Raw genomic sequence first — 25,377 nt, forward strand, 5'->3', positions numbered from 1 at the left:
AGGTGAATAATATAGTTAGTTTTAAATCAAGTATAAATTTTTATATTGCATCTCCGAACGTACACAAAATAAATGTTAAAGAAACCAAAAAAGCTGGTAAGATTACACTTTAAAAATTAATTTTTATATTATACGCACACTTATCAATCTTTAATAATCTAGGGGCAGAGTTTTTTTGCAATTTTATTCATAGCATCTCTTTATGTATCTACTGTATCATCGGAAAAAGAAAGGACTAAAGCACAGCCGAGACGACCGAACATTGTGGTTTTTATGACCGATGATCAGGATGTTCAACTTGGTTAGTGTTTACTTACAAGTAAAAGACATTTATAATTTGTAAAGGTACAAACAGGAAAACGTGATCATTAAGTTATAAAAGTTTTTCATTACAATGTTACGTTTTAAGTCTGACTCTATATGAACATCATACAGCCTACGGGCCGATTCTAAGCTGCGGCGTTTTTATAGTTTAAAAATTACATGTGAACAAAAGAGAGCTTTAATGTAATGATATGTGTCAGTGTGGTCTCGATTCAGTTTTAAGTACTCATTAGTATACCTTAAAAGATTATTTCATTACAAATTTACTAATAAAAGATTGTTTTTAATAATTATGCAGAAATTTTTAAAATTACGCGGTCTGACATGATTTTTTTAAGTACAACGTGTATCTCGCTGAATAACAAAGTTGCCCATTTATTGTTTAATTGCTATAAATTTTGAATCTTAATTTTTTAAGTAAAACTTTTTATGTGATTTTTAACAATCTTTACGTCAATCTTGTTTTAAAATAATTAATAATAAATACTATTTTGAAATTGTAAACATATTGACTTGTCACATTTAATCCAAAAAAAGTTTTGTAAAAGTTTTACAAATGTTAATAAAACAAAATAAGTAAATTTATTTACTTACTAAAGATTCTCTTTTTTTTTTGCACTATTCAAAAACCAAGTGATAAAGTTTAAAAAAAAAATTCATTAACTAATAAATTGATAACTTAAAAATAATGTTAGCCTGTAAAATAGTAAAGTAAAATATACTTATTGTCTGTTTTTATTTAGATAAATTTTACTCTAGTTTAAAGCAACTCGAATATAGTTTACATAATCTATTAACAGTTCAAAAGAATTAGCAAAAATTTAAAACAGACAAGTTCAGTAAATCAGGGGCAATAACTGGTAAGGGGACGAAAAAGGGAGGTGAACATTTTAGAAACTTTTGATACTCATAGAATTAATATATAACATTTTACTTATTGCCTTGCTATTTATTAATTTTATCTTGATATTTAATGTTTGATCCTAAGCTAAAAAAAAATAAAAAAGTTCCCTTTCGCTCAACTTAAATATAAACCATTTCAACTTAAATGCTTAGAACAGAGTTTACCAATGAGGCCAATATTGTCCCCTTTTGGAAATAATCTTTTAAAGTATAACTTTAGAAATATAAAACTGTTTAGCTTGTTCTTTTAAAGTGCTAATAGATAATAATAAAAAAACCGAGTTTGCTTTCAACTAGATAGATAACTAGTAAACCGGTAAAAATCAAATAAGTAATAACTAGTAAAGGGGCAATTATCATTTAATTTTCTTCCAAGTGGCGATTATGAAATAAGCTTTGGAAACCCTGCTTTAAAAATTTTATAATAAACACAAGTTGATCATTTTCTTTTTGAAAAGTAGACTACGCAAAAAAAACTAGTTATAGTAAGTGTTCACGTTTATGTACAGACATTACATTCGAAGTCTTGTTGTTGTTTCGTACTTGTAACTTTTTTAATCAAAGTGTTCTACTGAAATAAGTTAAATAATTTACTAATATACAAATTATAGAAAAAAAACTTATAAAATGTATTGTGCTTTAAAGTCTGAAAACTAATTGCTATAACTTTGTTGACATTTCAAAACAAAAAATCTTTTATAACATAGTTTTCTAAACAGCGTTGTGAAGTACTTTAGTTTTGAAAACTGACTGTAGAAGTAAGATAAAAAAAACTATTATTTACGGAATTCTTAAAACTACTGTATTAAAAAAATTGTTAATACAGTTTTGATATATTGTATATTATATTTACTTTCTTAGGTTCTATGGACTATATGACAAAAACAAAAAGAAAAAATTGTACAATCTGGAACGACTTTTAGTAATTCCTTCACAACTTCACCAATATGCTGTCCTTCTCGGAGCTCTTTTCTTACAGGTTTTAACATGTTTCTGAAAGGTATTAAACTGTTTACATACATTAGTGTTTAAAAAACATTTAGGTTAAAGATCTAACTTAAGTTTGATCGATTTTAAACCATTACTTATTTATAATGTTTTATTTATGTTTAGTATAGAATAATTCAGAAATAATATTTACCGTTTTAATAAACTACTGTTTTTTGTAGTATGTCTATACCTATAAAAATTTTATACATAAAAATATAACGCTTAAGTAGAAGCTAAAACAGAACCTAAAACAAAAACGTGAGTCAGACAAAATTTAAGTTTTAATCTAAAATTTTTCGTTTAACAAATACAAAATTTTATAACGGGAGAATTTTTCACAAGTTGTTGCAATAACTTCTTAAAAAAGGAGTAAAGATTTAAAAACATTAAATATCCATTAGAGTAACGTAATTTCGAAATATGTGAATTAAAAGTAAGAAATAACTTAATGCGAATTCATCTAAATCAGTCTATTTCACTGTATTAAGCATAATTAGTTTTTATGTTAAGAACTTAATATTAAGTTTGAAAATCGCATGTTGTGCTTTTTCTGTTGTTTATTGAGACATGCTAAAAATTTTGTACAATTCAATTTACGATTTAAATGAAAACGAAGTAGCTTCAATTCCAATACTATTCTTGATACTTAGGACCTTACAATATATTTTGTTTTAGTTTATATGTTTTTAATTTTTTTGATTTTATAGCATGTATGCGTGTAAACAAGCCCACAGCTGTACGACATCTTAAAATAAACATGAGATAAGACTTTTACCTACAAATTTAGATCGATGTTTAATTGAAAAATATAAGAGTTACCTTTATGAATTTTTTTGTTGGGTTTTTGATTACCTTAATGTTGTAATTGGAAAAGTAATCTCGAAAAAAAAGTTTTTAAGCTTTTATTTTAGGCTATACCAGTTTAATAGTGTAGTTTTAAGTTGTAGCTGTAAACTTGAAAACAACACTATAGAGCAGCGGTTCTTAACCTAGGGTAAATTTACCCCTTGGGGTAATTCCATTATTTAAGGGGTTAACTTTTCTTTATTAAAGTTATGTAGAGTAATGTTTATTAATTGTCTTTTCAAATTATAAGTTAGCGTTTAACTGTAATTATTTTTAAGTCAAATAAACACTTTAAATTTTGCAATATTTAATATTTATTAAGCTTAAAGTTCAAAAAATTTAGTTTTTTTTCCTCTAAACTAAACACTATTTTGCATATTGGAAGTAAATTTAGTAACTACCTGAAAAAACATTAAAAAAGGTTAAGAACCGCTACTATAGAGCTATGATATATAAAAACTAAACAGTAAGAACAAAATGAAAGTCATTTAGTATTTAAAGCTGGTTTTTTAATTATTGTATTTGTAACATTTTTGATCAAAATTAAGAACCTTTTGGCACAAAAAAAGTTTTTCTTTGAACTATCATATACATAAAAAATATTACTTTATTTTTAAAATTATCCATATACTAACACTTGCTTAAAAAGTGAGAGTTAAACAAGTTTGAAATTTGAAGAAAACATGTGATGTTTACAAACAGAAGTTAAATTAATTTTTGTTTTTAAGAAAGTAGTAGATATAAAAACTGTGTAGTCATAAATTAACTTGCTTTTTATAAACTCTTCAACAAAGAATATTTTTTTGTAGTGGTTTTAATAAAATAAAAAATACTTTTTTTAAATCTTTTTTACTATATCTAAAACATTATAAATATAAAAGTCATAACTACATTATAATTTTATAAAAAAAACAAAATTTCAAAAAGTCAATAATATCAGTTTAACAAATATAAGTTTAATCTTTAAACAAAGTAGATATTTTTAGTATATATCTTAGATTTTATTGCTATTATTATATCCAAAACTATAAAAAATATTTTACTTACTGAATTTTTGTTATATATTTTTTTTTGCTAAAACATGGTAAATGCATACTAAAATATTTATAAAATTAGTAGCTATGTGGCTTTTTTCAATAATGTAACTTTATTTAAAACTTATTGCGTGGCAAAATACTGTTGCGTTTAATATATACTTTTAGTGAGAAATGTTAGAAAATTCAAAGTTTTAGGTCGCATTGTTATACAACCACAAAAATATTTAAATACATTATTTTTAATAAACAACTAAAATAAGAGAAAAAAGTTAAAACTTGTAGTTTGTTAAACAAATTAAAATACAAACTATAAAACTCGCAACCAAGCTTTTTAATCAGGACTGTACGCTCACAATCACAACGTGCTCACTAATACTCTATTATGCGGATCTCAAGATTGGAAAGATAACTATGAAAGTCGATCTTTTGCCACTTTCTTACAAAAATCTGGCTACAATACAGGTTTGTTAAAACAAAAACAAAATGTAACAAACCTTTATTTTAAGTTTATAAAATACTTAAAAGTGTTAATAAAAAAAAACAGGTTTAACTAAAGTTTATTTTTGATTTATTTTAAGCACTATAAACATGTTATGATTCGTATTGCTTTGAAGTAAAATAAGCTACGTGTAGTCGAAATGCTTTTTGTATACTTAGAGTTTTTTGTTATTTAAATTTAATAGATTAAGTATTAATTCAGTAACTGTTTATCGTACTAGCGCTTTTATTTACTAAAAGCGTATGAAAACAAGTTGTAGAGTTTATAATATAATGTTGCTATAAATTTGGTATAAGTATTCTAATAAAGTACTTTACAAAAATAAACTATTTTTTATTTAAAAAATTAAAATTTTTACAGATAAACATCTTATAAAATAAGACATTTGTTAATTTTGTAGTTCAAAAAAAGTAAAAATATTTCATGTATGTTGAAGTTTTCGACTTTAATTTTATAAAGAACTTTTACAGTATAGCAATTATACAAAAAACTGGTTCAAAAAAAAATCTTTTAAAAAAATTATTTTAAAATAAAAATTAAGTTTTGTATAAAGCAGTTCAATTGTTTTATTGAAATTGGCCTAAAATAATTAGGAATTTTTATATTATAAGAAAGTAACAACTATAGAAAAGTAAATATATTATTATATAATGAAAATAATATAACCCTGATAAAAACAAGCAAAACATAAAAAAGTTTATTCTAATCAAGAATTTCTTTTAATTCTATTTAGTTATAAACTTTTGAAATTTTTTAGAGGTAAAAGTTAAATTCTATTTAAAAAAACATAATATTGTAATATAGTGGTAGTATAAATAAATGTTTTGTTGTAGATTCAATACCTCAAAAATGTAATAAGATATAAAATCCTTAAGAATCTTAACTAAGTATTGTGTATCAAATCTGAGTCATTATTTGAATTCAAGATCAACTCTTTTTATTATTTTTACTTAAGTTTGAAATACCTATACTCGTAAAAAAAGATTGCTTTGGTTCTCTATCTCATTTCAACGCTTCATTGGTAATGGTTCGGTATTGTTTATGTTACGTTAAATTGACTTTTGCTCGTTTATCACAGCTTAAAATTTGTTTAGAGTTGTTGAGTGATTGAATCTTTAGTAAATAGAAAGCATCGATCAATCGAGAGCCTAATAAAAGATACGTGGAAGCCTGGCATAAAACTAAAAGTAATAATATAAACTTTGCTCTTGTTTTACATAACAAAAGCCTTTATTCAAAAATACTTTGTTAAAAGACAACTAAGTAGTTTAACAAAGGTAAAAAACAAATATACTGCTTACATTTGACTACAAAAAAAAACCTTATCAATTCAGCTTGAAGACTTTTAAAAAAGTATATATGCATGTGTACAAAATAGTAATGACAGTTTTTATTAGACGCTTAAAAACATTTTAGGGTATTTTGGAAAGTACTTGAATGAATACAAAGGGGAATATACCCCGCCAGGGTGGAACATGTGGCAAGGGTTGTTGAAGAACTCAAAATATTACAACTATTCTATATGGAATCAAGGAAAACGAGAACACCACAATGATAATTACGCTGAGGTAAAAAAAAATATTGTTAGGTAATTTATTAAAAGAAAGCATACATTTCTATAAGGTTTAGAAAATAAAATTTTATGATCTTTCTGAAGTATGAATTTAATTTTAAATTTAATTGATGCAAAGTATATTTCTCAACAACATTTAATTTGTTTAGTTTATAAATCTAACTTTTAAAAATATATAGACTGTATTCGTTTAATATAAAAACTTAAAATAAAATAAACTTTTATTATTTTTTAACAAATGTGTTTCTATGTAATAAGTTATCGTCTTTTATATCAAGCAAATAAGTTTAAACTTACCTATGAGTTTTATAATTTTAACTTTGTTTATTGTTTTGTTTATGTTTTATTTTGTTGAGTATAAATGTATTTATTTTATTTATATTTTTCTCATTGTGTGTCCTGTTTAAGTGGCTCAGGTTTTGATGTCTGTATCCAACATTGCACAATAAACAATATAATAGCAATACTAATAAAACATGTAGAACCATTATAATAACTATTGATTTATTAGTTACTTTTCAATTAGATTAATGTTTTAATAAACTACTACAAGTTTTTTACAGTGTTATTACTAAAAAATAAGAATCATATTGTTAAACTTTTACAAAGCTTCTTTAAGTTAAATTAATAAAAGCGAAGTTAAATTTTTTTAATGTAAGTTGTAAACTTTTTTTTTTTTCAATTTTTATTATACTGTTTTTCTAACTTTATATGTTTTTCATGAATAGTATTTAGCATATAACTAGACTCATTTAATCAATTTTTTTGTGTTTAAAAAGTTGAAATTAGAGGTTTTTGTTTACATGTTATTAAACTTTTATCTGTTTTTAAAGATGAATAGTTTGTTATTAATTAAACAAAGAAAATAACGTTTTTTGATTACCTGAAAACAAAACTGTTAATTAACACAAAAATTTAACAGTCTTTTAAGTTTAATTATTTAGTTACAACTCTTTTAAATATTTAATACTATACTTATTTAACAAATATTGATCAACGAAATATAATTTAATAAATAAAACATTCTTAAGAAAATCAAATCAAAGAGTACTGTTTGAAGCAGAGACTTTTTTATATTTTGTTAAGCTTCAGTAAATAAAAATTGACTAATTTAACAGGACTACCTCACTGATTTAGTGCTTAATAGAAGTATGGAATTCTTTAGAAAAGCAAAGAGGAACGACCGTGAGGAGCCAGTGATATCGGTGTTAAGTTTTCCTGCCCCACACGGGCCAGAAGCTGGAGCTCCACAGTATCAACACATGTTTGGAAACGTCACGTCTCATATGTTAGACATATTATTCGTATTGTTGAAAACTGTACAGTATTAATGTTATATAAAACGGTTCAAAGTTTTAATTTTAAACATTTTTTTATTGTTCTTTTTACTTTAAGAGAAAAAAGTAATCTGGCAAAAATAATTAAAAATTCTTTAATTAAGTATCTTTTACTTTTTATTATCTAAAACATTTTTAAAGACTACTTTAAGCTATTAAAATTAAATACACATTATTGTACTGCAAAACAAAAACTTAGTTAAGCGAAGCGGAACGAGTTGATTTTTAGACAAAATCTCTTTTTTGTTGTTCTGACTAACACGTACTATCATGGCCAACCAAACTAAGCATAACTCATTTAAGTAAATTTACATTTTGCTTTTTTTAGTCAATTTCCCTAACTCTACAGTTTTCAAGCAATCGCACTTTTTCAGATTTTAGTTCAATTATTTTCATCATAGTTATATGTATATTACTTATTAGGTTGCCGGAAAAAATACTTTTATTAATGAATAAACTTTTTTTTTAACTTAAATGTCATGCTCGAGTAATTTTAATTAATAAAATGGAATAACAATGGCAACCCTGCTATTCTTTTTATACTTTTTACCAATTTCGACTTCAGGTTATGTAACTTAAATTATAATTAATAGACATGTTAAAAAGATTTCAATGTCAAATACCATATTCAAACTCAATCTGGTTTCGATATTTTTCCGAAATTGTGTATATTAAACTATAAAAAATAATTGTAAACATTATTTTCTTTAGGTTCAATATTACTTTTTATTTTTAGCAAAGACGACTACTAAAGATTATGAGAGTGATTTAATTACTTTAGTCCAATGTTCTATTTTTAACACTCGATAAGCTTTTTAAACATTTCATGTTTTAGTTTTAAATCTTACTTTTAGTTTTCAATGTTAAGGAGATAACAAACGATAATAATAAGTTTTAAACCGGGTTTTACAACTAGTACAGAAAATATAGATTTAGTCAATTTCATTACATCAAATAAAATTTTACATGTTAAAATAACATTGGCAGTTATCAATATAATTAGTTTTGCGAAGCGTTTTTTTTTTTAGTTTTATTAGTATATGCGTTTACAGTATTATCTTATTGAACTTTATTGGTTATTAGTCTGATTTGTTAGAAAAAAAATCTATACAAAACAAGATACTTTATTTGAAAATCTATAACCTAAAATTATGAAAACTTGTAAAACAAAAATATATATACTGAATAGAATATTTAAAACATTCTTTAATTAAAGGTATGAAACTTAGAGCATACCGTTAAAAATAACTATTTTTTCAAAAAATATTATCTTTTTAACCATAAGATTTATTAAAAATAAAAGCTAAGACAAACGCTATCTTTAAAATAGCAACAAAAAAAAATCAATAGAGTATAGAAGTTAGATTTTAAACTGTTTAAAAAAAAATTGTTTCATAAAACAGATCACTGATAATCTTTAGAAAAAAAATTCTTAATTCTACAAGACTTGATAATTTTTAGTACGCATAAAAAAGTTTTAGCGCTATAGAAATATAACAAAATGTTAACCTTTAAATAAAAAAACCTATAAGTACATGATTTTTTTAAAGCAGCGTTTTGAACAAAATAAAAATAAGATTAAAATCTACAAAACTAAAGAAATTACTTAACATTGCTGCAATTAACTAGGCGTAGTCTTTAGTAAAGTTTTGATTGCTTTAGTAAAATATCGTAAGATTTTAATAAATACTCTTTCTTATGTTCGAGCATATCATTTGTGCTTTTTATTTTCTAAAGTATCTTTTCAGTCTTTAAATTGTATGTCCTACAAAGTTTAAGTTCTTTAACAATTAAACTTCTAATACTATTTTTTTTAGAACACCAACGTACAATTACGGACCAAACCCAGATAAGCATTGGATTTTACAGCACATAAAATTTCCAATGGACGCTGTACAACATAAGTTTTCCCAAGTGCTACAGCAAAAGCGTTTACAGACATTAATGTCGGTGGATGATGCTGTTGACAAGGTTATATATTTTACTGAATAAAATCTTTTGGCGAAAGTTAAGTTTCTCAAATGGTGATTTTTACCAGGTACATTTTCAAAATGAAAGATTGTATATAACATAAAATTTTTGTTCAGGCTACTTAAACGATTCTCGTATAACTTAATAAGATTTGATATGTTTAGAAAAGTTGTAGCTTTGACATTTAAGTAAATAAGCTTTAAATAGTTTACATTTAATATTTAAGATGCTGTTTCTTGTTTAAATGCAAATGTATAAAAAGTTATAAGCTTAAAAATACTTATTAATTAAAAATAGTATGTTCCAAAGTTTTTAAAGTTGATATTTTTTAGATGCTTTATAATAGTCAAAAAAAAAAGCTAATACAGATTAAGCGTTTTTTTATTTTGATATGGTCAATAAGATTTAATTTTAAATCTTATTCTATAGCTGTATGTACTTAAGCATAACATCTATGAATAATTTTAAAACTACTTAAGTATTAGTTTATATATAATTCTGCTTATTCTAAATTAACCTTAGTGAATGATCTAACATGTGTATTTTTTTTCATTAAGTTGTAACAATTCCAAAAGTTAAAGAAAAAAACTTCTATTACTCAAACACTTTAAACATTTTCAGTACATAACATATTATCTTTCTTTTTAGTTTTGAGAAAGAAGATTTTGAGAAAAAATACTGTATTTGTTTTTGTGAAAAACATTATAAAGTATGACATGTTTGTTTGTAGTGCGTACTTCAATAAAACGGTCGATGAAAGTGCTTAAATTATAAGCATTCTCTTTAATTAAATGGTACTTAAAAAGTTTTATTTTCAAAACTGTAGTAGGATAAAGTATCTAAAAGTTTTCAATAACTCTTACATTCCAGTCTTATTTTGGATTAAGATATGTTTTAAATGACTGTAAACATACACTTACGCAACGATTAAATTGTACTTGAAAATGACTTAATATGGTGTCATAAAATAATAATCATCTACTGTTTATAATTTAAGCAACTGTTAAAACAATGTTTAATTTTTCTTAATTAAAAAGTTAAATGGAAGACACAAGTTTCTCTAGGTATATATATGTAGATTTTAATCTTAATACAGCTTGCACGACTACTCCCATTGTATTCTGACAGTTCAAATTCTTTGAAATTTTTTGAAGGCCCACAACTCAAAAAGTAATATGTATTTGACAAAATAAAAAAAAACACGTATATAGGTCTAACTAATAGCTAATTTTGTTTTTACAAAATTTTGAATATTTTTATATATGTTACCAAAATAACGTTTAAAATATAACATTTTTAGGTAATTTAAAAATTCTGCTTTACTAACATGTTTTTCCAAAGACAAAAAGAGTTTTTGTAGGTATTAGTTAGACCTAGAGACGCATTTTTTTTCAAATACATATTACTTTTTGAGTTTTGGGCCTCTAGAGATTTTTTAAGAGTTTGAATTGTTGGAATTTGAGTTGCCATGAAAGCCATAACACAAATGACGTACAAAAGACTTTATTTAACTAGTGTGTATTCAAGTTTCTTACAATTATAAGTTTTCATGAAAGCAGTTAAAAGTGTTCTAAAACTTGCTAATCTGAAAATAAATCAATATCATCACTTTTAAAAATATAAAGAAAATTAAATATTACACAAGAAAAGTTGTCCTGTAAATTAAAACTGTACGTTCGCAAATTTTAATGTAAAAGTTATTTCTTTTACAATTATAAACTTACTTAATTTCATTTAAAGAATTTTTGCCAAATTGCGTATAACTTTTAAGAAACAAACGCATCTAAATTATAAATGAGAAATCTAGGGTTTATATACGGAAAGACAAAACATCTTTCTTCTTTTACTGTTGTAATAGAAGCCAATAACTAAATTGGTCAATCTGCAACAAAGTTTTAAGCTAGAATTATAAATTAAGTAAAAATATACTTTAGTTTTAAAACCTTGAATCTAGTATGATTTTAAAATTTAATCAAGAAGAGTTAGTGATTTTTTTAAAATCTATACTACTTTTTTTACTTTATTTTTCAATTATTCTCGTTTCAGATATTAAAATAAGCAAAACTAGAAAATTTATACTTCAAGGTTGTCACTTTAATGTTTGTTTAGAATTTAAATAGTTCATCACAGCAAGTTTAGTTTTTAAACTATAAATTTAGTTGTGTTAACCTTTTTAATTAACAATAAATATAAATTGTTTTTATGAAATAAATTTCATTGGAAATAGCCTCGTTGCTGTTGAAAATGTATTTAAAAAAACAAGCCCAAAACAAAATGCTAAACTTAAGTTTCTTAGGAAGTTGTACTAAATGCCAACTTTTTTCTTGAAAAAAACAAAACGCTATTAAACATACCATATTTTATTAAACTTCTTTTAAAACTAAACACTTCAAAACTAAATTATAATTCTAAAATTTATTTTTGTCGACTAAAATAGAAAAAGTGCGTGTTAGCTTTAAATAGTAGTCTAATGTTTCTAATATTTTGAATTTTCATTATTTTCTTTCTTTGTAGTATTAAAGTTTTGTTAGTACTAGTAAAAAAAAGTATACTTAGATTTATATCCTATACTATTATAAAACTTTAATATTTTCTATGTCTAGGTTTTGTTAAGAATAAATAGTAAAAAAGTTAACCTTCGATAATATTTTTTACATAAGTCTTTTTTTTTGTAATACACAGTTTACCAAAGAATTTTTTTTTTTTTTTAAGTTATTTTTGTTTTTGATTTTTCTAGGTTTGAATACAATATTGAGTAATGTATTATTTGAACTTTAAACAGAAAATATTAACAAAAACTTTTTACTTGCTTGTCTTTTTGTTGTTTTTTTTCGAAGTTTAGTCACAAAGCAACAAGGATAATTTAGTTCCAAGTTATATCATGGTTGAAAAAATTACCGAACTTGTTGTTTTCGTAGTACTCTCCGTCACAGTACTGTTATAGACATACCGATTGGGTTTTATTTTGAACTAAGTTTTTCATTAAGAAAAATTACTCATAGTTTTTATACTGAAGAAGTTTTATGTTCAAAGAAGTTAAAAATAGTAAGAAATTATAAATAGCTTTATATGTATTTATAAATAAGTAAGATACATTTTGTTAAATTGTTTTTTTTGTAGAGTCGGTAGGAATTTAAATGTAAAACTCGTTTAGTAGTTAAGTTTCAAAATAAAGTTTTATAGATTTTAATTATATAATTTTGAAACTTCTCATGTAGAAGTAAAATATAACTTTGAAAGTTTAAAAACTAATTATGTAATTTTTGAAAATGTAACTATTTCTTTGACATCATAGTTATACTCTATATCCTTTGTTATCATTTATCAATTGAATAACAAGTATTATATGATGTAAAGGTAAAGAGTAAGTTATTTAATTTGGTATGATTAGTCTTACGAGCTAGATAATGTTTTAGTTTTCAAGATTGGTATATCAAAAATAAGGTAAAAGCAAATTGTAATGAATTTATTGTTAAACAGTTTTTCATGTACATAATTTGTAGCTGTACTTATTAAATCTTAAAGTTAAATATGTTAGAAAAAATTTGCTTGTTTTTTGTTGTTTTTTTTCGAAGTTTAATCACAAAGCAGAAGGATAATTTAGTCCCAAGCTTTATAATGTTAAAAAATTACCGAAACTTGTTGTTTTCGTAGTACTCTCCGTCACAGTACTGTTATAGACATACCGATTGGGTTTTATTTTGAACTAAGTTTTTCATTAAGAAAATTACTCATCATTCGATCTCGTAATTTATTTGGTAGATGTGATCTAAAATCGGCTTCGGTGGTGTTTTTATATATACAATGAATAGAATAACTTAACATAGTGTGTAAAAGTTTTATCATGTATAAATACAATAAATTTATAAAAGTTGACAAAAATTTGTTCTTTTTTAAACTACAATGTACTACAAGCATAACAACAATAAAGTTTTCTAAAACAAATCAAGTGAATTAGAAGCTAAAAGTGAAGTTTTTATTTTTTCGGACAAATTTTTTTTGTTTAAACAGCTTGTTTTTCATTTAGGTAAAAAAAATCAATTAACAAAAAGAAAGTTAAATACTTTTTAGTAAATGTTAAATGACATTGCCTTTTAAATGTATTTTTTAAATATAACTTTAACAGTGTTGACAACTTATACTAATATTTTCAGCGTAGTTTTTCTAACCTGCTTCAATCTATATACATTTTGTAGGCCTATTTTAATTTTATTTTGCACAATTAAAATAGTTCTTTATCTACTAAGAGTATTTACAAACAATATTAAAAATGAACAAGTTTGTGGTTTAATAAAAACTTAATGCTTCTTTTCAGACCTCTTAATCCTTAAACTTCATAAGTATTTTAAATAAATTGATTAGCTAATTTTTAGTCAGCAAAGTGGTTATAAATTTACTAAAATTTTCAGTTTGTTTTAAAAGTTGAACTAGAGAAAAATACTGAATAACACGCATTAAACAATTTACACCCGGTTGTATTTTACCATTTACTTTTTTAAAAGTTTTTTACAAATCTTGATTGTAACCATTTAATTACACAAGTTCGTATATTTGTATGTTTTAAACCTGTTTTGTTTTGTCAAAGTTATATTTGTAATTATACAATTCAGTTTGTTGACATGCTTGAAGAAATTGGTGAGCTTGACAATACTTATATCTTGTACACATCTGACCACGGTTTTCATATTGGACAGTTCGGTTTGGCTAAAGGAAAAAGTATGCCCTACGACTTCGATACAAGAGTTCCGTTTTACATAAGAGGACCAGACGTTCCCCGTAATAAAACGTTAGTTTGTTTTTTATAGTTTAAGAAAAAGTTTTATAAAAATAGCGATTATGAACGAAGTTTTATAAATAAAACATATAATTTAAAATTTATCAACACTTGTCTTGTTATGTATATATGTAAAAACTTGTGTTTCAAAAATCTTTTTTTAAAGTATTTAAGTGTTTTACTTCTTTTTGATACTTATCTAGATCTATACAGAGTAGTTGTTTGTTGAAAATATATATCAATATTTACTGTATATTTTAAAAAAAGCTACTAAAAATAAAATGAAGACTTTTGGATCTACAAATAAGTAGTTTTTTTCATTTTAGCTTGAACGACATAGTCTTAAATGTAGACATTGCACCCACAATACTTGGAGTTGCAGGAGTAGAAATACCAGAGTTTATGGATGGTAGAAACTTTATGCCTCTTCTTCGAGAGTGAGTTTCAGGAATACATTTGAAATACATTAAATAAAGAAACTAAATAGCATCCTATTTTTAGCCGAACAAACGTTAATCCGCCTTGGAGGGATCGCTTTTTGATTCAAAAAGGAAAAGTTCCCAAGAAATGTAAACCGACAGAACCTAGCAAGCAGCAACGCTTACAACAAGTAGAAATTTTAAAGCTGTACTAGTAATTTTAGTTTTGATATCCACATTAACATTGTCAGCTGAGACGAACGTTTCACTAAACGATTAACAATGACTATCCAATAACATTTAAAAAAAGAATTAACTTTTTTTTAGTAATCATTCTATATGAGGAAATCGTTTAACTTTCTATAGTTTTTTATAAAAAATAGCAGTATCTTATTTTTCTAAAAATAAAAACTAGTGTAGAAAAATAATTAAACTCATGAGTTGAGTACTCAATTGATTCATTTTATATCATTTGTAGATTTGCGTAACTCAACGAGAAAAGTTTGATTATCCGTGTAAACCTGACCAGCAATCATTTTGTGATTTTAACAGCACCACCAAAATTTGGAAGTAATTTTGAAGCTTTTTAATGACTTTTTTAAAACTCAATTAGTTTCGAAGCCTTTTTTTATCTAGTTCTAATAACTTTAATCATTTTTATTTTGCAGGATGAAAAAGTGCAGAAATGAATTGTTAGTTTTTAAACTTTTTTTGTCTAACTAAAAATTTATAATTTTATTAAATTTCAATCAAAAAGAAAAAAACATTTAGTAGTTATTTTTTTAAATTGTAAACTAACATTTTTCTTTTTTTTACTAACGCTATAAAAAAAAGGTTAACTTTCTTTCTTAACAAAAAGTATTATGTTTTAAAAAGTTATTAAGATTTGTAAAAGTACGTAACTAACTAAACATTTATACTTGACTTGAAGAAAAACTTTTTTTTGAACCAGTTTCATAATTAACAAAATATTATTTTTTTATAATTTTTGTTAAAACAGTGTATTTTTTTACCGTATATGCTTATTATTTTAAGTATCAAGTATGCTTGTAGTGTTTTGTGTCTAGAATACTTAAGTTAAAAAATATTTCTCAAGTACAAATAAGTTTTAGAATAAACTAAAAGGTTATATTTAAAGAAATTTTATCAGGAAAAAAAAGAAAAAGACATGTAAGTGTTTAGAAAATGAATATGGAAACTACACAATGAAAATGACGAGAAAAGGTAAAAAGAAATAAAATTAGTTTATTCATTAACATCCATAAAAATTTATTGTTTTATTCTAAATGCATAAAATACTACTTTCTATGTTTTTAATTAAATTAAGCTTGAAAAAAGTAATTTAGTCATTTTGAATTAGATTTTTTTAATTATACTATCTTCTAGCCTTAAGTGTATAACTTAATAAACATTTTTAACTCTAGTAATTTTTTTATTGTTTTAATATTCTATACGTCAGACCACTGTTTACTACACTTTGCACTATACATTACTAGTAATTAAAGTTTTGTTAAAACTATAAACAGTCGATAACAAAATTTCTTTTTATTATTGATGTTGCAGTGTTTAAAACTTTTAAATAACCTTTTTTTTGAAATTCTACATACTAGTAAATTTTTAAATATGTATGTAGTCATTTAACAAAATAAAAATAGCTTTAGTTGTTAAATTTTGTTATCATAAATCTTCAGAACTTTTAAAATATTTTTATTTTATTTTTAAGTTTATTTAAAAATAATTTACTTTTAATTTGCTAAATAAACAAACAAAGTAGTAAATTTTGCTTTTGATTTTCTAAGTTTAACTTAATATGCTATCACATTGAATTTTAGATTCCCTTTTTTAAACTAGCTTATTTTATCTATTAACTTTTATTTTAATTACTAAAACCAAAATTTTAGTTTTTATAAATAGTTTTATTAATTTAGAAAGTCAAAACTTAAAAAGTCACTGTGAAAAAAAGTTCCTAAGATTTAAGTCGATGGCAAAAGAGTATGCTAACAACGAATTCAGTAAATTTTTAAAAAAGCAAAAAAACAAGCATATAAATCGAGGAAAGACAAAAATTACTAGAAGTAAAAAAAGACGCAAAAGAAGATACCTTGAAAAAAAAGTTTTTTGTTTTATTTTTTATTTCAACAGTCATATGAAAACTCATTTAATATCTTTTTTAAAGTAGTTTTAAGTATTTAGAAATTTGAAGACTTAAATGTTCATTCAGAAAAAAAGCTACTAAGATTATAAAAAAAACCTAATAAAGCGTAACTTTTTTTTTTACAAATTGCTAAGTTACATTCTGCTAAGTTTACATTCTGCTAGTTTTTTTTTTTTCGAAAAAACTGTTTAGTTTAATTTTAGAAATACAATACAACCCTTGAAAGTTTAGTTTTTACTTGCATCATATTTTTTAGTTATAAACTTAGTTTGAATTCTTTTTTACAACATTTTTTTATTGCTTTTGAAAATATTTTTATTTTAATTTAGCTATTTATACCGACTATTGAATCAAATACTTTAATATTAAATAAAAACAAAAGAAAATATTAGTTTATAGTAAATAGATAGAAAAGTAAAAAAATTATCTAATGATTATAAGTAGCCATTTATCTTTTTTTTTTAAGGAAAAAAAACGGTTTCAAACAAGAAAAACGAAGCTTAAGAAAACAAGGACAAAGCCAAAGATTTAAAAAAGGAAATAGAAGGAAGCTAACTAGCCAAAAACATCGACCAAACAGAAGTAAAGCACTGTTTTCAAAACTGTCTTGCAATCACTTATCAAAACTTGAACAAAAAATTAAGTGTAATATACGTTAGTACATTTTAATTGTTAACTACACTAAAAGAGTAAAGATATGTTGAAATTTTTTTTTAAATCTAATTTACATTAGTCTTTGTATTAAACATCAGTTTAGTACAACAAAAGTATTAAAAATAAACTAAAACTTTAGTATTTTTAAAAGTAAAGTAACAATATTTATTTATATTAAACTTTAGTAATGAAAAAAAATAAACAAAGTAATGTTAAAAATATTTTAAAATAAAACTTTGCACAACTAATACGAAATTTGAAAAAAAAACTTATAGCTTAAAATTACTATAATGAAATTATACTTAAACTTTACAGTTGTTGGTGAAATTCGTAAAGCTTATAAACACTTTTTTTATGGTGTCCGAAAAAATCTTAGTATCGCAATGCATCGTATGTCTAAAAGGTTAAGTTCTTTTCATAAATAGAAACAACCAGCTATTCTTTATTTAAATCATAAAAATATAGTAGTTTTGAAAATAAAAAAAATGCTTTTTAGTTTCAATTAGACAATTCTTGATCTAGTAAAAACTATGAATTTTAAATAACAGTTTATATGTAGATCAATTAATTTACAATTTTTTCATAGGTTAGAGCTTACTTCTTTTCGTTTTGTGAAAACAAAGTTATCAGTGTTACCAATAAACTTTTTTTTGTTTTTTATACTTTTACTAATACTGTTTGTCATGCACATACTTTATTTCCTCGTTCTGAAACGTAGATGGGCAGTTCTTAATTTGAATAACTAATGGTCTGTTACATCAAAATAGGCTAATTTACTACAATTTATGTTTAATGATATTAGAACCTTTAAAACTTAAATTCAACTAAACAACTATAATGAAAAACCACAAATTTACAGAATTGATGGTAGTGTTTTCAGAAAATGTATGGAAATAATGCGGCCATCATGCAAGTGTAATCTCAAAATAAAAAAGCCAAAACCTTCAAAAAGGTGTTTACAAACTACTTTTATTTTGTTTTCAGTTATATTATATAAAACTACCTAGTTATAATGTTTCTATTTATAAAAAACAATAAGAGTCCTAAATTTCGGAAAAGGAGAGTATATATTGATTTCCATATAATGAGTTTAGTTTGTATACGTATTTATCTAAAAATAAAAACAAGTGTTAAACTGAACACGTAAAACATTGGTTAAATATTAAGTTTTAAAATTAATGTATAGAATTAAAAATTTAGCTACGATTCTTCAATATAAGCTATTTTTGTAAATATTAACTTCTTATTTCGTGACAAACTTTTCACAATATAAAGTATTTTAAAACACTCAAAGATCTAAATAGAACAACTTATAATCGTAGCCCAAACGTGAAACCTTCTATTGAAGACATTTATCGTCCGGGAAACAGCTTACCTGATGCTAAAATCCAAAAAAGAAAGAAAAAACCTCTAACAGCCAGTCGAAAGTGTGCCGAGACTACAAACAACTCAACTTCAACCAGTGGAATGACTTGCTTTAGACTTGATAAAGAGAAATGGAAGGTGCCTCCACGGTGGCAAGGTTGTTTAAGAAAACTTTATGTTTACTATTTAATTAGGAGTGGGCAACATTCGGCCTACCAAGCAGAAACCCCAACTCGTAACATATTTTTTAGCTTAAAAAACTAAATCTATTACACAATAAAGAATGAGCCTTTTCTATGAAAAATATTTTATATTATGCTCTAAATTTGTTTTTTTAATTAAGCCCCTACAATACGATAATTGTAGTTTAACTTTGAATTAGGAACTTTAAAAAATAGCTGGCCCGCGACTAACTTCTTATTTTTAACTTTAGCCCGCAAATGGCTTTTTCAGCTAAGCCTGGCCAACTGACTTGAAAAGCTGTATACCAATAGTCACAGTTGTTTTTTATAGTAATTTGAATATTCAAACCATTGTTTAATTCTAAGTTTTAAATATAAATAAAAAGGTGTTTTACTTGTATATATATACATATATCTTTTGATTAACCTCTATTTCATTAAGTTAAACATTTGTTATTTAAAATTTGTAATGAACTATTTATTATTAGTTAAAAATATTTATACACATAAAGTGTATTCGTATATAAATAACTTGATAAAGTAATATTTTTATTCAGTCCTATTTTTTGGTACATATGTATATACATATATGTAAATTTTGTAACAAAGTTTTCAATACAGTTTTTAAACTTACATACTGTAAGCAAAACTTTTAAGTTAACATTACAAAGAAGCTAAATTTATTCAAAATACACACAGTTTTGTGTTGTTTCAAACATTCTAAAAAGTTTGAAATATGAAAACAAAGTTAACTAAAAAAACTTTAACAACTAAAAAAAGAAGTTTGACTATAACTAGCAATTTTTCTCAAGGTGATGAAAGGTGTTACTGCACTAACTCAAACAACAATACATATTGGTGTCTGAGAATAATAAACGAAACTACGAACTCACTTTATTGTGTCTTTGTCACAGATTTTGTCGAATACATGGATTACAATAAGAAAAATGGTGAGGAGGTGGGTTAAGTATTTTAAAAAGTACTTAAACCATTTAATTAAAACAAAATTTTGAAATACAAAAGGTATTCTATAAAATATGTGCACCGACAGTAAAAATTAGGACACATTTCTATTAGCAAAATTTTATCAAAAGTTTACTCAAAGATAGTTACTCAGATGTTTTACCAAAATGATCTTCAAAGCTCTAAGTAATAATAAAAATAACATGAAGCACACAATTATTAATAAGATCAATTAATGAGAAAATAATTAGAACTTAATTAGTCATTATAATCATGTACCTAAGAAAATTTAAAGGAAGTTTATTTAAAAAAAAAGACGTTTTTGAAAACATTTTAAAACACCTAAAATAACTACATAAAAATGCTCGTCAAAATCAAATAACATTGAAAGAAAAATGTTTAATGAAAAAAAATAAAAATAAAATTAGGGTGGTAAATAACCATAAAGAAAAGTGCAACAATAATTTACAAATTATAAATAACAAGATAAATAATTAAGGCACATAAAAATTAATTATTTTCTTATATTGAGTGTTTTGATTCTATCCGCTTCAGCAATGGTCATTCTTTCTAGATTGCAAATGGGGCAAGTATGTATCTGTCTTTCTAGGTACTGAGCTGTTGGTTTTATACTACATTTGCCATTTAATTTTAGAAAGTTCGATGTTGTTTGACATAGCAAATTTATCCAGGGCTGTTGCTTGAGATTTATCGAAAATGCTATACTTGTGCTGTTGCCATCTTATTTTAAAATAAATTCCCGTTGATCCAATAAACTCCTAATCCCTGACTGTGACTTTGAAAACACTCTTTTAACGGCATTCACCACTAAATGAGCAATAGAGCTCAGTTTTAAAATTGCACATTTTATCCATTTTCTTGCTGCTTATAAATATTTTTATTCTGAGAGCTCATGATACTTTTCATGTTAGGTAGACAGCTATTAATAGCTGTCCCTACATAGCTGGACCCTACATAGCTGTCTACCTAGTATGAAAAAAGCCAACATGATTCGAAGTGGTATTATACAATCGAACCTTTATGTTTGAGCGTGTCTCACGGCATATGTAAGTCAAGGCTTAGGTTCTGTTAGACTTTCGCTGATGCTTTCTGTGATTTATTCTAGTAGTATGTCTGGCAGAGTATTTAATTAAACCAATGACTACTTAATTATGCATAAAAAACTCTTTAAACATTACTTCATCTTGCAAAAACTACAAAAAACTGCTGTGGAGTTTCATACCAAACAACTACCGTGTAAAAAATCACAGTAAAAAAAGAACGAAGATACCATTGTTAAAAAAACACGTAGTAAAACATTTACAAATTTAATTTACATTTATTATTTATATATTGATAATTTTATAGATAAATTACAATATAACTTAGATCAAAGCATAATGACTTAAGTTACCGTGCATGAGTATTAGTTGTTTTATTTAACATTTTTTTCAAGATCAATGATGTGTTTTACTTTTTAAATGTAAAACATGCTTAACATAATATTATAGAAAATTTATAATCATTTAAGTAAAATATATAGGCAAAAATTTAAATTTTCGTAATGATAGAAAAACAAGCTCACAATCATTGAAATATTTTAGTATTCTGTTGTCTAATTGTATATTTTACTTCGAAGCTTACGTAAAACGGTTTTGGTTTAAACTAGATATATCTGAAGTTGAAAGCATATGTGTTAAAATATTTAAAAAAAAAAAACAATTGATAGAATCTAAAAACTGTTTAAATCTTTAAGTTCTAAAACTAGATAGAAAGTTGATGACACTAAAAAACAGCTTTTATGTAGAAAAAAAAATTAAACTCAGGCTCATACTAGCTTTGCTATGACTGATTTTTCCTCCTGACACTATTTTTTATTTTCCTAGCAAAACTAGTAATTTATATCAATCTAAATCAAATTTAGACTTCGTTTTGTTTTAGAAAATTTTATTAAAATTTTAAAGTTTGTCATTGTTTTAGAACAAAAGTAAACTTCAGCAAGCGTTAGAGTATTTATGTTTAGAAAAATACTTTTAAGCTTAAAGTAAACTAATTAAAATATATACAGAAAAACATCAGTTTAACAGTATAATTTTGTGTTAGTTTAAAATTTACTTTAAATTATAACAACCATTTTTTTTTATGTTTTAGACAATTGTAACTATCTAAATTCCTTAGATTAAAAGTTTTACAAAATAAAAGTTATTGAATTCAAAGTTCAATTTAAAAATGTTATTACTTCATACTGTATTTTTAAACTGTTTAGTTTTTTGGTATTATTTATAGTTTTGTTATTATTTGTGAAAAACATTTTTTCATAGTTTGTTAGTACTACCTTTTATGTTTAAAACTTTATATATTTTGTACCGTCACAATCAAAATTTAAAAATTTATTTTTTTATAGAGACTCAATACGTACTCTGAGCAACCTTTTGAAAAAATATCTATCATTCATAACGACCTTAAGCGGCTGTCTAAATGTAAAGGAAACTCGATAGCTTCCAACAACAGTTGTCATATTGCAAGGGGAGGGTTCAACCAACAGTCATCAGCGGTGGATGGTAGCGATACTAACTTTTGTGGGCACCGAGATTCGCTACTAACAACGGAGCTAGTTCAGCCTATTCTACTCCAAAATAATACAGAAATAGCTGAAGAATCTCAAAATAGATTCGAAAAATGTATGTCATAAGATTTTCAATTAACTTTTGTATACTTGTCAGCTTAAACTCTCTGAAATTTAAGTGAGGCTTTAAATAGAATATTTTTAAACTAATTTTATAAAATTTAAGTTAAACATATAAATAACTAATCGTTTTAGGTACTTTAAGCAAGACTTACAATATTAAAATGAAACAACCGCTAACTTATACAAACGAGTGACAAACAAAAACTATTGTTTACTAACAAAAACTTAAGAATGAATTTCACTTTTAGACTAACTAATATCATTTTTGAATGATAGTCAATACAAAAAAAATTATAATCAGTTCGAAACATCAGTTTTTATACATTACGCTTTATTACTTATATAATTCTTTATTTGTTTTATGTTTGTTGTTTGACAAAAATTATCAAACTTGATTTGTAGTAAATTTTGCTTTGTGAAGTTAAATCCAGTAATTGAAACAGTGCAACTTCTTATAAGTCTGTCTTTAATTCTGTATTTATATTTAAATATCTATAAATTTTATTTAATAATAAAATTAAAACATGCTTGTTTATAAAATTTTTAGTAGTATAAACATTCAACAAGTTTTAAAACAAACGAAGACTAAAATAAACAAATTAAATCTTTAAAATGTAAACCATATTAGCATTCAATGATAGATTTTATTTTTATAGACTTACACGATTGAAGAAATAAATTATCACGTGTTTTACAAATCAACTATCATTAAGAAGTAGTAAATATAATATTTTTTTATAGATATGAACGGCGATCGGTCTTCTTTTTCGCCTAAACAACAACAAAGGTAAATAAAAACAAAACTTTATTTTAATTGTTATATTTTGCACATATATGTAACAAGTATTAACTTATTAACTATTTACTTTTATTTAAAAGTTATCAGAATTTTTTTAATAGTTGTGAAAATTTAAAGTATAGTTTTTATTAGAAATATTCTAAAAAACTCTTAACTTAAAAACAGTTAATGATTTCAAATTCAAGAATAGCAGTTTCAAAATTAAATAGTATTTAAGATTTTTAAGTATGCTAACAAGCACATATTACAATTAAATCTATCGTGAAACGTGCTAACTTAAAATAGGTACTATTTATATTAGTTCGGATTAAAAAAAAAAATTGTAATACTTCTTTAAATGAGCAATCTTTTTTAGTTAATACAAAAACTATATAAAATACTTGTTTGAAAACATACATATTCTAAACTTTAGATAAAATTGTTAAGATATTTATATTATGATTAAAAATTGTTGGAAGTTTTTTTTTTCTTTCTATAGTCAACTGAAAGGTTTTAACTTTTTGCAAGTTAGCTGAATTATACTAGCTTTTAAAACTAGTATAATTCGAAAAAACTACTAAATAATACACATATTTATAGTTTTAACTGTTTATATAGTTTCCTAAGCTTTTTTGGACAATGCAATTTTATTTAGCTACATATTAGAGTAATATTCAATACTTTTTTGTGTAATAAAAAACACTAATTAAAATTGTTTTTTAAAACTTTCAAGAATTTGACTATTTTTTCCATAAACTTAAATTTTACTTCTTAAGATATGTGATTTGATATTTGAACTGTATTAGAAAAAATAAAGTTTGTTTTTATAAACTATAAACTGAGTTTTTCGATGTTGTTGTTTTTCTTTTATTAAAAATATAAAACGTTATACAGTCGAACAACCTTTTTGACGTAAGCATTTCTATTTAAAAACTTTATCTTTATATATTTTAAATCTCTAATTGTATATATTTAAAACAGATCAACTGGATCTCTAAACACTTAGAAGCTTCAATATCATTAAAGTCTTTTGTAAACTATATATTTCAAAGTTTTTATGAAGACTTAGTACATGCATATTTCTTTTATAATAAGTACTTTTTATGAAGATACATCAAAAGTCATGACTGTCTTGGTGCAGTTCTTTTTTATCAAAAAATTAGTTTCGTTAGGTATTTTTGAGTTGAAGAATCATAAACTGTTATTTTGAAATTTAGTCAAACTTTTATTTTGTAAAATTTGTTTTTACGGCAAAAAAAAAGTTTTATATTTTTACTTTTACTACATTCAAAACACACGATTTGAATATAATGAAAATTATTGTGTAGTTATGGTTTTTTTTTTTTGAATTTTTTTTTTAACTTTAATCTGTTATAATACAGTTCCAGAAGTTTTACTAAATACATAGATAGTTTCTTTAGTAATATTTTTCATTTAGTGTAGAAGTAACTTTGGTATTATCTTAGTTATATTTTAAAGAGAATTACTAGTTAAAGTTATATAAATCATATTTTTTATTACATTTTGAGTTTCAAACTTTCAATAAATTGTCTTCAATAATAAAACACAACTTTCACAATTAATACTCGGTAAACTTGATTTTTTTAACGTAAATTAACTATTATTTAGTTTTATTATACAGCAGAGATGTATTAAGCTCACAAATATTAAGACGCTGAAAAAAAAAATCAAGAAAGATGCGTGATGGACGTCATAAGGGGTTGCAGAGGAATTGAACTACCTTGAAATTAATCGTAATACGCAATTATGTTAAAACTTCAAAAATGAATGAGATGTGTTAGTTCAGTAGGTAAATGAACACAAGGCAGTAAATGTTGCTCGAATCCCATATGACATCTCACGTGTCGCCACTTAAGTACAGCTAACAAAATGTTTACTTTAAATAAGTACGAAAATA

The 25,377-nt window shown here is 24.1% G+C and overlaps 1 protein-coding gene across 1 annotated transcript; it reads left to right on the forward strand.

Annotated features, from left to right (window-relative positions):
* Positions 1 to 24,573, forward strand: LOC145846541 (putative extracellular sulfatase Sulf-1 homolog). The gene is given in 23 exon segments (XM_082953262.1): positions 1 to 96; positions 163 to 301; positions 2,089 to 2,114; positions 2,116 to 2,206; positions 4,440 to 4,562; positions 6,016 to 6,167; positions 7,291 to 7,460; positions 9,327 to 9,480; positions 14,091 to 14,266; positions 14,581 to 14,691; positions 14,756 to 14,864; positions 15,152 to 15,243; positions 15,342 to 15,365; positions 15,824 to 15,897; positions 16,602 to 16,787; positions 17,297 to 17,482; positions 17,798 to 17,885; positions 18,342 to 18,434; positions 18,805 to 19,004; positions 19,842 to 19,987; positions 22,397 to 22,673; positions 23,423 to 23,468; positions 24,441 to 24,573. Coding segments are annotated over 23 exon segments (2,712 nt in total). The 5' UTR covers positions 1 to 72; the 3' UTR covers positions 24,466 to 24,573.
* The last annotated feature ends 804 nt before the right edge of the window (positions 24,574 to 25,377 follow it).

Source organism: Thalia democratica, unplaced genomic scaffold (genome assembly GCF_965202585.1).
Source record: "Thalia democratica unplaced genomic scaffold, ktThaDemo2.hap1.1 HAP1_SCAFFOLD_494, whole genome shotgun sequence".
Lineage (NCBI taxonomy): Eukaryota > Metazoa > Chordata > Thaliacea > Salpida > Salpidae > Thalia > Thalia democratica.